Raw genomic sequence first — 14,771 nt, 5'->3', positions numbered from 1 at the left:
TATTTAAAATACACAAAATGTGGGGCGCCTGGGTGGTCAGTTGGTTAAGCATCCAAGTCTTGCTCTCGACTCAGGTAATGATCTCACGATTTCGTGAGTTCAAGCCCCACATCTGGCTCTGTGCTGATGGCATGAAGCCTGCCTGGGATTCTCTCTCACCTATCTCTCTGCCCCTCCCCAACTCATGCTGTGTCCCATCCCTCAAAATAAATAAATATTAAAAAAAAAATAACAAAAAATAAAATACGCAAAGTATCAAAAGGACAAAAACCTTACCCATAGACCACTGATACTGCAAGACCACAATAACAAGTACCAAAAATGAAAGATCTTTAAAAAGTCACAATAAATGTAATGTATCACTCATAGAACCACTGAGTTATTACTGAAAGCCAATTTTACACAGAATTTTAACAAACCTGATTATTTATTTTTGAAGCCCACAGCTGATGAAAGCCTGAAATCAAAGTATTTTACAGATGAAGAAACTGAGGTTCAGAAAGATGGTTGAGCCAGAAACAAATTCAAATTTTCTAACCTAGGAAGCTTGCATACTTGTACACTCCTGACAGCAGGGGGAGGCAACCCTGACAACAGCCTGCAAAGACAAAAAAACCTTAAAAAGCAAACACAGTTAAAAAAACAACAACCCCAAAACAAAACAAAACAAAACAACCCCACAGAATCCTACTACAAGACCCATTAGGATTTCAGGGCACCTATAATCCTGAATAAAAAAGAAAACGTCAAACGATGTAAAAATGAACTGATTAAAACAGAAATAATCCCATCTAGGGGCGCCTGGGTGGCTCAGTCAGTTGAGCGCCGACTTAGGCTCAGGTCAGGATCTCAAGATTTATGAGTTCGAGCCCCCTTCGGGCTCTGTGCTGACGGCTCAGAGCCTGGAGCCTGCTTCAGATTCTGTGTCTACGTCTACCTCTACCTCTACCTCTACCTCTACCTACCTCTCTCTCTCTCTCTCTCTGCCCCTCCCCCACTCAAACTGTCTCTCTCCTTCAAAAATAAACAAAGACAAAATTAAAAAAAAAAAATAATAATAAAAGAATCCCATCTAAAATGGTTAACATAACAAGGGGGGAAATGCTGGAACCGTAACTTTTCGGGTACCAAAAAAAAAAATATTATGAGAAAAGCAGCCATTCTAGATATCTGTGCCTTTTTCTGGATTTTACAGCACTATTTCAGAAACGTTCACACACCCACCCCCTCACCCATCATCTTTACGAATCCGCAAATTACTGGCGTTTTTTTTTTCTTCTTTCCCAAATGGGACTACGTACGGACACACGCACACATGCTTTCCGCTCCATCTGGTTTTAGCCACTAAAAGTTAACGGACCCCCAAACGTCCAAAACATTTGTTTCTTGGACGTATTTGTCATCACTACTGCAAAAGCTTGGTTCTGAACAGAAAGTACTGGTGTGAGAATAAATTAGATTAATGCACAAAATGGTGCTTTTACAACATTTCCAAAATGACTGAGAGTTCTCCATTCCCGCAGAGCTCGACTTAGCTCCTTGAAAGACTAAAGATGAGCCAAATTCGCACACTTCCAAGGCATATGGAGCTCTGAAGGCATCGCCTTCCTCCTAAAGAGTAATTATCTTCTCCTAAAATGCCTGCGCTGCTCACAGGTCCTTGGAAACGTGGGCGAACTTTAGACAGCCCTGGGATGAAAAGCGAAGAGCGTGGATTTCAGTTTAAGTAAAATGCTTAACTAAGAGGCCTGTATCACTTAAGTATGCACGACAGCCGCCGTCCGTAAGACGAAAAGGTCGGAGTGGAGGAAAGCCTGTTTTCAGTCTAATCTTAACCCCTGTGATCCAGGTTCCTCGCCCGCCACTCTCCAATCCTAACCTGACAGGACATCAGGTTACCCCTTCCCCACCAAACCTCCCACCTACCCCGCATTAGCGATCAGACTTACGATTTTGAAGCATCAAAAATCACCCTCGCTCCCTAGAGTTCAGGCCGCCGTTGCTGCCGCCATATTACAGCTTGTGCGGCAAAATGCGTCAGGGAGGGAGGTGTGCGCCCAAGTGGAGAGGGCGGGGGCTGGCAGGGGGAGGACCGTTTCCCAGGCCCCGGAGGCACGGCTGGAGGCCTGGTCCAGCTGCAACAGCTGCGGAGCCAGAGCCACGGTTCTTGGGGGACTAGTTCGGGAACCAGATAGCCCAGATACCTCGAGGGGAAGGTAGTTGACTCGCCCGGGCCTAACGCGTCGGCTCCGCCCCTCTCCTCGGGCCCTTCCCGCTCTCGTACTCCGGGACTGCTGCAAAGGACGCCACCGAAAAAATACGGGCCTCGCGCCACCTACCTGCTCCAGTAGTCTTCACTTCTCGGGTCCGGTCCTTCAAAAGCGCTTCAAATCTACCGCCGCCAGAAAAGGCGCTAAAGCCCACTAACCGCCTCCCTCCCCCACAATCCAGTCCTGGCGTGGAGAGAAAGCGTCGCGCCGGAAGTACGTCACCGTTGGTTGGCCGCATCTCCTGGTGTTCTCTTTGCTTGCGTCACGTAGGCCCTCCCTGGTAATTCTAGGATGTTGGTTCCTGTCAAATACCTAGTTCGTAGGTAACTTAATCTTTGTCGTGTGAGTTGATTGGGAATGTTTGCAACCGTCAGATTGCCATGTGCTTCGTGAATTGAAATGCTTCATCTAGTAAACATTCATCCTCTGTCAAGAGTATTGGGAAGTAAGCCCGGTCTTTAGGGAGATTCTACTTCAGCTTCCAGTTAACACTATGACACAAGTTGAAAAAAAAAAAAACGAACAAAGCTCTAGTTGAGGAATAAAGGAAATTACATAGGGCATTGATGTTCTTTCTGTTTTTAAGTTCTCACAGCAACACCATGTTATAGGTTATTAATGCTTGTTTTACAGATAAGGAAATCGAGGCTCAGGGAGGAGAAGTGCTTCCTCCCCAAACACACTGTTCCTAAATACCGAAGCAAATCTTTAACTCCAAATCCAGGACTTTCTAGGAAAATAGGACATATATTGGGGCGCCTGGGTGGCTCAGTCGGTTAAGCGTCCGACTTCGGCTCAGGTCATGATCTCACATTCTGTGAGTTCGAGCCCCCCCGTCAGGCTCTGGGCTGACAGCTCGGAGCCTGGAGCCTGCTTCAGATTCTGTGTCTCCCTCTCTTTGCCCCTCCCCTGCTCATGCTCTGTCTCTCTCTGTCTCAAAAATAAATAAAAACATTAAAAAAAAAAAAGAAAATAGGACATATATTGTTTTAAAAATTATTTTCAGAGGCAAGCGTCCCTAGATTAGGTTGAAAAGCAATGCCTCTGGTATTTGAGGGGAAGGGCTGGTGGCAATCCCTGTGGGAACATGGGGTGAGTGAGTTTTAAAAGGAGCTAGCTAAAGGGACTTAGATTTTGTTAATGTATAGAAAGAAGGGTAAGTTATGATCATTTACATTTTTCACTCATTTAGGTTAGGTAAATTATCAGCTACAGTTGGGCAAGTGGTACATGTAAGGGTCTTGACCAATTTTAATAGCTGTGAAACTGAGAGGACAACCTCCCTCTGCATCTGCCCCTGTTTTAAGGCATTGCGTTTATTTCAGGAGAGCAGCAGTTCACCAGTTCAAATGCTAATCTCATCCAGAAACATCCTAGCTGATAACACCTGTAACTAAATGTTTAATCTAGGTAGCCTTTGGCCCAATCAGGTTGACACAAAATTAACCATCCCAATGGGTATTGCACAATTTATTTATGTCTTCTACTTTAGATGGGTATTTGTGTTTTCAGGTTTTAGTGATTATGAATAAAGTTTCTATGAACTTTCTTGTATCTAGTATATCGAGCATATATATTTCATATATACGTTGGAAATATACCCAGGAATGGAATTGCTAGATCTTAGGGTATGGATAGGATAAGTTTTGGAAGATACTGCCAAAGAGTTTTCTGAAATGGTTGTACAATATTCTTTTATTTAAGATTTTATTTTATTATTATTTTTTTAATGTTTATTTTTGAGAGAGAGAGAGAAAAAAAACACGATCAGGGGAGGGGCAGACAGAGAGGGGGACACAGAATCTTAAGCAGGCTCCAGGCTCTGAGCTGTCAGCACAGAGCCCGATGCAGGGCTCGAACTCACAAACTGTGAGATCATAACCTGAGCCAAAGTCGGACACTTGACCAACTGAGCCACCCAGGCACCCCAATAATACTTACTGTATATGCCTTATGATTCCAGTATTGGTGAGCACTCTCATTTGCAAATAAAAGAAAACCAGCTTCAGCTAGCTTAGGTAAAATTGGGAATGTATTGCTTTGTGAAACAAAACTGCTGCACAGTGTGGTGGTTTTAAAATATGTCTATAAATTCTCTAATGTGACTATCTTTTAATGAATAGTAAAAGGCAGAGTGACAGTGTGATTTTGGAGACCAGGTCATAAAAGGCATTTTGATTTCCTCTTTGCTGTGTCTCTTGGATCACTCATTCAAGGGGAAATCAACTGCCATGTCATGAAGATGCTCAAGCAGACAATGGAGAGGCCTCTGTGGCAAGAAACTGGCTTCCCGGCAAAAGTCAGAGAGGAACTGAAGTCTCTTGCCAGCAGCCATGTGAGTGAGCCCTATGGAAGCAATCAAGACTTCAGTCAGTCAAGACTTCAGATGACTGTAGTCCTTGTTGATATCTGACTTAAATCATGTAGGAAACTGTGAGCCAGAACCACTCAACTAAGCTACTTTTGAATTTCTGGCCCACAGAAACTGTGGGATGATAAATGTTGTTTTAAGTCACTAAGTTTTGGGAGATTTATTACAGCAGCAATGGATAACTAATACAGAGAAGAAAGAATAGATGGAATATCATGGAACTTGTCTCTTGTCTTATTTGACTTACCTGTGTTTTGGCTTCATTCTCTAGCCTGAAGAAGTTACCTCACATCTTAATAATCTAAGTCCTTACCAGCTCCAATTATAAAATGCCAGGGAAGTCTTTGATTAGCATTACAGTGACAGACCCCAAAATTTGTACTCGCAGTTACATAGTGAGGGGTGTGACACTGGGAAGTGTCTGACGTGCCTACTTTTTATTTTATTTTTTTAGCTGTCCTCTTACATCTGAGTAAAGATATGTGAATACTTTTCATCAGTGGAAAGTAAGTGAAAATTATGTATGTTACATCTAGGCCAAGATGTTTCCAAAAGTACTATATCTTCTCCATGTCCTTTCTTCCTATTTATGTCAGCTAGATCCAGAGAGTTTTAAGGCCCTGGGGGATTATAAAAGAAGCATAGCTCCCTGAATCTCTGAATAGAGAAAAGTCCTCCACTGACCAGGGATATTCACATTGGAATGTGATATGGTTGAGAAGTCAAACTAATGTGTTAAACCACTGACATTTGGCTTTATTTATCACAGCAGATAGCATTACCCATCTACTAGGACATGGGTGTGAATTACGAGATTTGGCTTAGCCTACATCATTTCAGTTTTTGTAGTGTGAGGAATAGAGTCTGATACCAAAAGAAGGGAAGTTGGTGGGCTTGGCTACTACAATTAATTTACCATTATTTATTTTTTTTAATTTTTAAAAAGATTTTATTTTTAAACAATGTCTACACCCAACGTGAGGCTCAAACTTACCACCCCAAGCTCAAGAGTCACATGCTCCACTGACTGAGCCAGCCAGGTGCCTCAACTTGCCTTATTTTACAATAATGAAAATTTTTGTTTCTATCCATAGAAAGACAACAAATTAATTGTTCTAATTTTCTTCTATATCACCAATAATATGTTAGACTTTTTAAAAACGCATGCTTGTTGGGGTGCCTGGGTGCCTCAGTGAGTAAAGCATCTGACTCTTGATTTTGGCTCAGGTCATGATCTCATGGTTTGTGAGGTTTTGCTGTGCATCAGGCTCTCTGCTGACATTGCAAAGCCTCCTTGGGATTGTCTCTCCCTCTTTCTGCCCCTCCCCTGCTCTCTCTCTCTCTCTAAATTAATTAATTAATTTTAAAAACTGTGAGCAATTTGATTATATTGTTTAAAAGAAGCATGCTTGTTGTCACATATATTTCACAGTAATAAAAGTTATTGTAAAATTTTGAACATTCTATAGAGATTTAAAAATAATTGCCCCTAATCCTTTCCAATTCCTTTCCCTTGAAGTATCCAGTGATTTTCTTTTCTATTCCTGTATTAACTTAAGAACTTTCTCTCCCTTCTTTCAACAAAGATGAGATCCCGGGGACTCTTGGGTGGCTCAGTCAGTTAAGGGTCAACTCTTGATTTTGGCTCAAGTCATGATCTCAGGGTGTGAGAGCAAGCCCTGAATTGGGCTCCATGCTGAGCATAGAGCCTGCTTAAGATTCTCTCTCTCTCTCTCTCTCTCTCTCTCATTCTCTGTGTCTGTTGGGGCACCTGGGTTGCTAAGCGTCCAACTTTGGCTCAGGTCACGATCTTGCGGTCTGTGAGTTTGAGCCCCATGTCCGGCTCTGTGCTGACAGCTCAGAGCTTGGAGCCTGCTTCAGATTCTGTGTTTCCCTCTCTCTCTCTGCCCCTCCCCCACTCACACTCTGTTTCTTTCTCTCTCAAAAATAAACATGAAAAAAAATTAAGAAAAAAAAAGATTCACTCTCTCCCTCTCCATCTGCCCCTCTCCCACTCACATGTGTGCATTCTCTCTCTTTCTCTCTCTCTCAAAAAAAGATTCCATCACACATATTACTCTTAAATTGCTTTTGTTTGCATAAAATATATTATGAACATTTTTTCTGATATCTATATAACCTTCCATAGTATAGATATACCATAATTTATCCAGCCATTCTCCTATTAGACATTTCAGTTGTTGCAAGTTTGGGTTAAGACAAACAATATTGTAATAAACATCCTTTTACATATATCCTTATATCCTTAAAATATTGATGCTTATAAAGCTGCAGGAAAGATGGCCAGAAGTGCATCTCAGGACACATATAGTTTTCAATGTGGCATATAGTACCAGATTAGTATCCTGAAAGGTTGTAATACTTGAAGGTTGAATGAAAATGTCTGTTTACCCTGATGAAAATTGTTTTCAATCTTTTCCAATTTAACGGGTGAAAAAATGGTATCATTTTATTTTTTAATTTCCTGACTACCAGTGAGGTTGCCCTTCCCTTTTTAATTGAATACCTTTTTAAAAATTGTAGTAAAATAAGGGCTCCTGAATGGCTCAGTCAGAGAAACATGTGATTCTTGATCTTGGAGTTGTGAGTTTGAGCCCCTAGTTGGGGGGGGGGGGGGGGTTGGGTAGAGATTACTTAAATAAATAAAAAAACTTAAGTTTTTTTTTAAAAACTTAAAATGTGTAGTAAAATACACATAACATAAAATTTACAATCTTAAGCGTTTTTAAGTATATTGTTCGGTTGTGTTAACCACATTCACATTGTGCAACTAATCTTCAGAACTCTTTGTCTTGCAAAACTGTAGCTCTATACAACTCTTCATTGGCCTTTCCCCCTATCCCCGGGGAACCACTATTCTGCTTTCTGTTTCTATGAATTTGACTACTCTAAGTACCTCATATAAATGGAGTCATACAATATTTGTTCTTTTGTGTCTGGCCTATGTCATTTAGCATAGGGTCTTCAAGGTTCATCCATGTTGTAGCATGTGTCAGAATTTCCTTTCTTTTTAACGCTGAATAAAATCCCATTGTATGTGTATATGATATTTTCTTTATTTATCTGTTGATGGACACTTGGGTTGCTTCCATATTTTGGCTGTTATAAATAATGCTGCTATGAACAATGCTGTACAAATAACTGCTCAAGTTCCTGCTTTCAATTCTTTTGAGTATATATGCAGAAGTAGAATTACTAGATTACATGATAATTCTATTTAGTTTTTTGAGGAACCACCATACTGTTTTCCACAGCAGCTGCACCATTTCACATTCTCACCAGTAAGTAACACGCAAGGGTGCAGTGTCTCCACATCCTTGCCAACATTTGTTATTTTCTGGTTTTTTGATAATAGCTAACCTATTGGGTGCAAAGTGGTCTCTCATTGTAGTTTGATTTGTATTTCCCTAATGATTAGTGATGCTGAACATTTTTTTTCATGTGACCATGGAGAAATGTCTATTCAAGTCTTTTGCCCATTGAAAAAACATTTTTTGTCACTAATTTAGAGGAGTTCTTCAAAACAGGGATATCATTTGCAAATATTTTCTCCCATTCTGTGAGTTGCCTTTTCACTCTGTTGATAGTGTTCTTTGATGCACCAAAGTCTTAAATTTTGATGAAGTTCAATTTACTTAGTTTTTTCTCTTCTTGCCTGTGCTTTTGGTGTTATATCCAATAAACACTTTTTTTATATATATACTGGCAGAATTATTCCAGGAGAAAAAGCATCCAAGTTAATTGGTGAGGGGGAAAAAAAACCCAAAATAAACAAACAAAAGTCTCTGATGCTCTGGTGTTGGAGAAACTGACCTAATGCTCATTGTGAAGCCTCAGTGTTATTTTAAACTAATCTGACACAACTCAAAGCATATTGTCCTCCTGTTGGACATAAACAATCTCACAGAACATTGACATCAGACAAGGTCACTGTGCCACAGAAAATACCAAAGATTTCTCTCTCATTAAATGAGTGAATGCTACTTTACCAATTTTAGCTTTAGCCCCACTTTAGTCTGCCTTCTTTATAGTTAAGATGTATTAGATGCCCAATCATAGACTTGCCCAACTTCCTAATGGCACCCAAGATAGAGTGAACCTTTCCTTCTGTAGACCCTCCCCAAAATTACCCAACTAAAGACTCCTACAATAGGTTCCTTCTAATACTCTTTTACTGCACAGCTAAATGACTCCCTGCTGTGTGCATTTTTGCTAGCTGCAACAAGTAATAAACCTCAACTACAGGCTTCTTGTGATTTTCGGCTGAAGGGCATTGACATTTGCTAGGAGGAAATTAAGAGCTACCCTTTGTTAACCACTTGTTAGCTCTTGTAAAAGATGCTTCTTCATGATTTAAATCATTAGCTACAATACAATTTTATGACTGTGGACTTAAATTATTACCTTGATTTTGTTCTCAGGTTTGATTTATACATAAATATATATTTTATGAATGCCCTAGACTGCAAGTAAGGAAAAAAGTTGCTAACAGTGACTAAATAAAATGTTTCCTTTCCTTATATAAACAAGATTCCAGAGAAAGGCAAGCTTCAGGTATTTGTTTCTTAGGCCAGTCTCCTTACAATTCCACAAACGTGAGAAGGAGACAAACACATCCCAGCAGTGAACTAACTGTCTTGACACTATCATTTAGGCCTTATTGTTGCCAGGAGCTGGTCTGGCCCTCATAGCTTAGCCTTCATATTCTGTTGAACACCAACATGAGACAAGGCCAATGTCTGGCTATGATGGATCAAGACAAAAGAAGACCATTACATAATCATATCAAAACTGAGAACAAATAAGAACACAGTCCAAATCACAAAAAATGACCAAACATCTACGTATCCTGGCTATTATGAGTGACTGCTCCCTGTTTGTCAAGCACAGCTTTAACTTCATTCTTCCTGCCCTATGGATAAAGTTTATTAAGATACCCAATAATAGAATTATTCCTGCTTCCTCACAGCATCCAGTCCAGAGAAAAGCTCCATTAAGCCTTGCCAAAATCACTTAACACAGGGATGAATACTATAAGTTCTTTTTAACACCTTTTTAATTTGACACCCCTTGGGATGTGTGTTCTGCTTCATTGCAACTGGTCAGTAATCCCAACTTTGTTTAACTATAGGTCTTTGACTGAAGGGCATTGATACAGGTTATGCCCAGTCTCATCCCTATGTTTTTTCTGACGTTTGTTCTGAAACTCTTTCTACTCTGTGCGTTAAGAACACCTCAGTCTTCAAATTTGTTATCAGTTGATCTGGTTCCAAACAACCTAAATCAGTGCAACTCAAAGTGTGCTCTGCCATTAGCAGTTGCTTAGGGTGTTGGGGGTGGGGGATAGGAAGTGATTGCTATTGGTTACCCAGTTTCTTTTTGGACTTACGAAACTATTTTAAAATAAATTGTGGTGGTGCTCCACAACCCTAAATTAAGAAAAGTACTGAATTGTACACTAAATGGGTAAATTGCATACTGTGTAAATTATTTCTCAATAAAGTTATTAAAAACAAAAGTGTGGTCCAAAGACTGGCCTCACCATGACACAGGGGCAGAAACCGAGAGTAAGGGTTTATTTTGTAGCCACTTGACATTTATTTCATATATGCTGAATATAGTAAGAAACAAAAATCCACATGTGTTTTTTCCATGTTTACCATTTCAAATTTCATTTTCTAAATAATAATATTTTATTATATATTATAAAAAAATCTGTCTTCCATGGACTGGGGTAAAACCTTAACTTGGATTGAGGAACACTGACCTAAAGGACCCCCATAACTTCTATAGTTTAAGATGTGTCGTCCCAGTCTCTCAATGTGGAACTACAATGACCAGAATTCCTCGTGAATGCGTAAGCGACGTCCATTCCATTGGCCTCGCCGCTACGTCCTCTGGGGCATGTAGTACGTGCCTTCCGCTGAGCACGCTGCGATGTCCCGGCATTTTTTCCTGGTTTGGGGACTGGCACCGTCAGAGGAGAGGTGATGTCTCTCGAGGAAAACTATGTGATATGGGAGGACGTGGGCGGGAATGACACAATCAAGCCTGTTGCGTTTCTTGTTGGGGACCAGGAATAGCCTTGGCTTCTAAGCCATTGTAAGCAGCCTTCCCCGGGATCCTCCAGAAAAGTTGGAGGTTGTTAAGGGAAGAACTTAACCTGCAAGTCAGGGCTGGGTAGGTAGCTACGGCAGATTTTCTTCCACCCAGCATGTTTTCGGGCCCGAGATGCAGGGTTCGGCTGAGAACAGAGGCCTCCTTCCGGTATTGGATTTTCCAGTGCTCAGAGGAGGGCAGGGGTGAGCCCACTCCTAGGCGGGGATGCGGAAGATCACTTTCTTTCCTTCTGTGTTACTGTGAGCCCGGCGTGGAGGATGCTTGTCATTTGCACAGGCCCCTACACTCATCGTCTTAAGGCCCCTCCTTTTGTTAAGTGACTTCCCAAGGTCATTTATCTGGGAGCAGAGCTGGGGACTTGACACCTTTATATTCTAATCATTGAGCTGCTTCCATTTTCAGTTGTGGGTAGGCGGGAGAATCTTGAAGATACCTTTGCTCTGTACAGGGTTATTTGTGTAGGTGTATGACCCAGGTTGGCGTAGGCCAGGATGCTGTACTGATGATCATAAAATACCAATTCTATCTTGTTTTTGTTTTTTCTTGTGAACAGACAGCATAGCCATAGACAAGACTCAGAGGCAATCTTTTAGTATTTGTTTGTTGACGTAAGGAGGTGTTCCAAGTTGAAAGAATTCAAAGAACAGAGTGATTGTCTCAGCTTCACAAGTTAGAGTAGATTTTTAACCTTTTTGCAAATAGCTTTCCTTATCTGTAAAATGCAAATGATATCTACCTGACAGGTTAATTGAGAAAATGTAATAGGATGATATATTTTAAAAGCCCTTTATGAAATGTTGCAGAAACGTTAAATGCTATGATTTTAGTCCCAGATTTTCTAAATGTTCTTTCTCAATTAGAAATATAAACATTTACAGTATATTTTTAAAACAAATTATCCTTTTTCATAATTATCTTTGGTTCTTATATTGCTTCACCATGTCTTGATACATTACTTGATTTCTTATTTCCTGATTGGAGCTTTAATCATCTTGCTTTTTGGTTCAAACTGATCTGAGGTCAATAGGGACCAAACCCTTTGAGTTCTTTTAGGGTTCTAGAGGAAAGGAGCAATTATCCTGAAAGTAAATATACCAGAGACTATCCTTCCAAAAAATGAAAAAAAATTTTTTGGTAGTTCTGGGTGTGCCTGGATGGCTCAGTTGGTTCAGTGTCAGACTTCAGCTCAAGTCACCATCTCGTGAATGGTGAGTTCCAGCCCTGCGTCAGGCTCACTGTTGTCAGTGCAGAGCCGGCTTCAGATTCAGATCTTCTGTCTGTTCCCCCACCCCCATTGCCCCTCCCTTGCTCATACTCTTTCTCTCTCAAAGATGAATAAAATTTTATAACTCTGAATTAATGGCTGTTCCTTGTAAAAATATTGAAGGTGACATATTTATTCCAAACAGTTTGAGCCATTTATTTATTTATTTATTTATTTATTTATTTTTAAATGTTTATTTATTTTTAGAGGGGTGAAGGGGCAGAGAGAGAGGGAGACTGGATCTAAAGCAGGCTCTGCGCTGACAGTGTGAGACTCAAACCCACAAACCCTGAGATCATGACCTGAAGCCAAAGTTGACCACTCAACCAACTGGGCCAACCAGGCACCCTGAATCTTTTGGTTTAAAAAGATGGTTCTGAGTGTAGGATTTTTTTTCCCTTCTGCTTCTGTCGTCAAATTTGAAAACTATATATATATGTAAAATTTAACAAACATTTTTAAAATGGAGTGCAGAAAGAAGCCCCTTTTCCCGGACACTTAATTTTGGACCAAATCCTGCTGTTTGCTTCAGACTAGGAACAAAGTCTTAACTAGAGTTAATGCAGAAAAAGCCTTGTAACTTTAATTTAAATTTTGGAACTAATTTGGTATTAATCCATGTCAAACTAATCCTTTTACAGAAGCTGCATTTTGGAATGGGATTTGGAGTTATCATAATGGAAGCAAAATACATGAAGGAGAAATAGATACCTTTTTACCAGGATATTACACCTGACTACTTGTTGCAAATAGTCTTCCTACCTAAGAAAATTTGTGACATAAATGAAAAAATACCTTTTTAAAAAAAGACTTATTGTTTGTAAATATGCTTCGCCTAAGAGCTGTTTGTCCATTCTCCTGGAGAGCATTTCAGTTTCGATCCTGCAGTTGTAAACCACTAATTACCGAAATGATTAAGTGTACAGATGAAGGGCAAATCTTTGATCTTATTCAAAAAAGCAAAGCCATACTTTCAGAAAAGCAGGTGGAATGTGCATTTAATATACTTTGGCAGTTTCAAAAGCAGAAGACCAGCTTTTTAAAAAATGTTGAGTGTGTCAGAGACCATCCCCAGTTTATTACTCTTCATAATTTAGCTACAAGTCAAACGGAATTCATGAATGATGATACCCTGGTGAATGTGTTGTACCTCACACAACAGTAAGTAATGTACTTTTACATTTTATAGAAATGATTATAGTTTATAATTATATATCAGTTTTCTAAAAATCTCTTTAAAATGAAAAACAATGTGTTTTTTTTTCCCTATAAATAGTATTCCTGATCATTGAATATTTTTAAGATGTTTAGAGGATCATTTAACAATATATGGTGGTAATCATTTAACAATATATATGAATATCAAACATCCTGTTGTGCAACCTAAATATATACAATTTTTACTTGTTAGTCATAGCTCAATAAAGCTGGGAAAACATTAAAAAAGAAAAGAAATTTTACATTATTTGCAAGGGAATCCAGCCTCAGAAGAACTGGATTTTCTAAGTAAAATATTCAGCAGGTATATAAGGGAAACACACACACACACACACACACACACACACACACACACACAGAAGTTGCAATTAGTCTGTTTCTTAGTCTCATTCATGGAAAACTAAGTTTTCTCACTTGATTGGCTAACCTGTGAGGACTATCAGTAACTATAGATGTCAGCATTGCACAAAGCAGAGATACAGTTGTTTTTATTAGGAAGTCCGCTTATACAGGAAAGGGGCTTAGGGCTTTACCTATTTGGGGGAGTGGTGTTAGACTAAAAGAAGAATGCCTTCCCTTTTTTGGTGGTCTTTCTGTGGTTGCAAAGTTTCTTCTCTGAGGTATATGAAGAGAGTATGTAATGATAATGGGCAAGATACCTGTTTTGCTTTCTCAGTGGTCATGTCAGCCTGGAAAACGATGAATAAAATAAAATTCAACAAGTCTTTATTGCAGGACTCTTCAGAAGCTTTAATATGTTAATGTATACTGTAGATCTCTGAGCGAGGGCAGTTTCCAGACCACAAAACATTGTGTTAAACACCTCACAAGACTCATGTGTGTTAGGCAGATGGAGGAATGCTGCTTGGTGATGATTTACCTAAAAACTATATTTCTGTGTTTTGCTCCTAAGTCATATTTTAATTATGAAAGGATTCAAGAGTAAAATATAATTTTGTTTTCAGGTTTTAAAAGCAATATGTAGTTCAATTTTGCTTCATGACTCAACGTGAAAGTTTCTGATTTTTGGGAGACAAACTAATATAGGCTTAATGCTATAAAGATATTGAAATTGGTTAAAAAGATATTTTTATACCTACAATATATAGTGTATGTGGTTTAGTTATATAGAAGGTATTCATGGTTAATGAAGCTATACTGGAGGAGGAACTCTTATATGTTCTGATGGTACAATGTATATCAAGAACTGTAAAGATACCCTTGGATCCAATAATTTTGCTTCTAAAGTTTATCTCTAAGAAAATAATCTGGGATATGAATGGATAAAGAAGATGTGGTAAATATGTATACAATGGAGTATTACTCAGCAATCAAAAAGAATGAAATCTTGCCATTTGCAACTATATGGATGGAACTAGAGGGTATTAAGCTAAGCAAAATTAGTCAGAGAAAGACGAATACCATATGACTTCATTCACATGTGGAATTTAATATACAAAACAGATGAATGTAAGGGAAGGGAAGCAAAAATAATATAAAAACAAGG

General features: G+C 39.3%; 2 protein-coding genes across 6 annotated transcripts in view; one reads left to right on the top strand and one right to left on the bottom strand.

Moving 5' to 3' along the window:
• PPIG (peptidylprolyl isomerase G) overlaps window positions 1-2,471 on the bottom strand; it is a 41,019-nt gene extending 38,548 nt beyond the window's left edge. The window contains exons 1-2 of one of the 4 annotated variants that reach the window (XM_042994648.1): window positions 2,340-2,471; window positions 539-598 (exon numbers count right to left, since the gene is read on the bottom strand). The gene's annotated coding sequence lies outside the window, so the exon portion shown is untranslated. Of the gene's footprint in view, window positions 1-538; window positions 599-1,949; window positions 2,313-2,339 lie in introns of those variants that run through there. The other 3 variants (XM_015541455.2, XM_007074596.2, XM_007074597.3) reach the window with 3 other exon arrangements.
• An 8,088-nt stretch (window positions 2,472-10,559) lies between these two features.
• Window positions 10,560-14,771, top strand: part of FASTKD1 (FAST kinase domains 1) — a 47,612-nt gene continuing 43,400 nt past the window's right edge. The window contains exons 1-2 of one of the 2 annotated variants that reach the window (XM_007074599.3): window positions 10,560-10,649; window positions 12,688-13,207. In XM_007074599.3, the coding sequence (XP_007074661.2) occupies window positions 12,873-13,207 (335 nt within the window). In that variant the 5' untranslated portion in view covers window positions 10,560-10,649; window positions 12,688-12,872. Of the gene's footprint in view, window positions 10,650-10,722; window positions 10,843-12,687; window positions 13,208-14,771 lie in introns of those variants that run through there. The other variant, XM_042994646.1, reaches the window with a different exon arrangement.

The sequence above is a fragment of the Panthera tigris genome, chromosome C1, assembly GCF_018350195.1.
Source record: "Panthera tigris isolate Pti1 chromosome C1, P.tigris_Pti1_mat1.1, whole genome shotgun sequence".
NCBI classification, from domain to species: Eukaryota; Metazoa; Chordata; class Mammalia; order Carnivora; family Felidae; genus Panthera; species Panthera tigris.
This window is presented reverse-complemented; position numbering and strand designations above follow the sequence as displayed.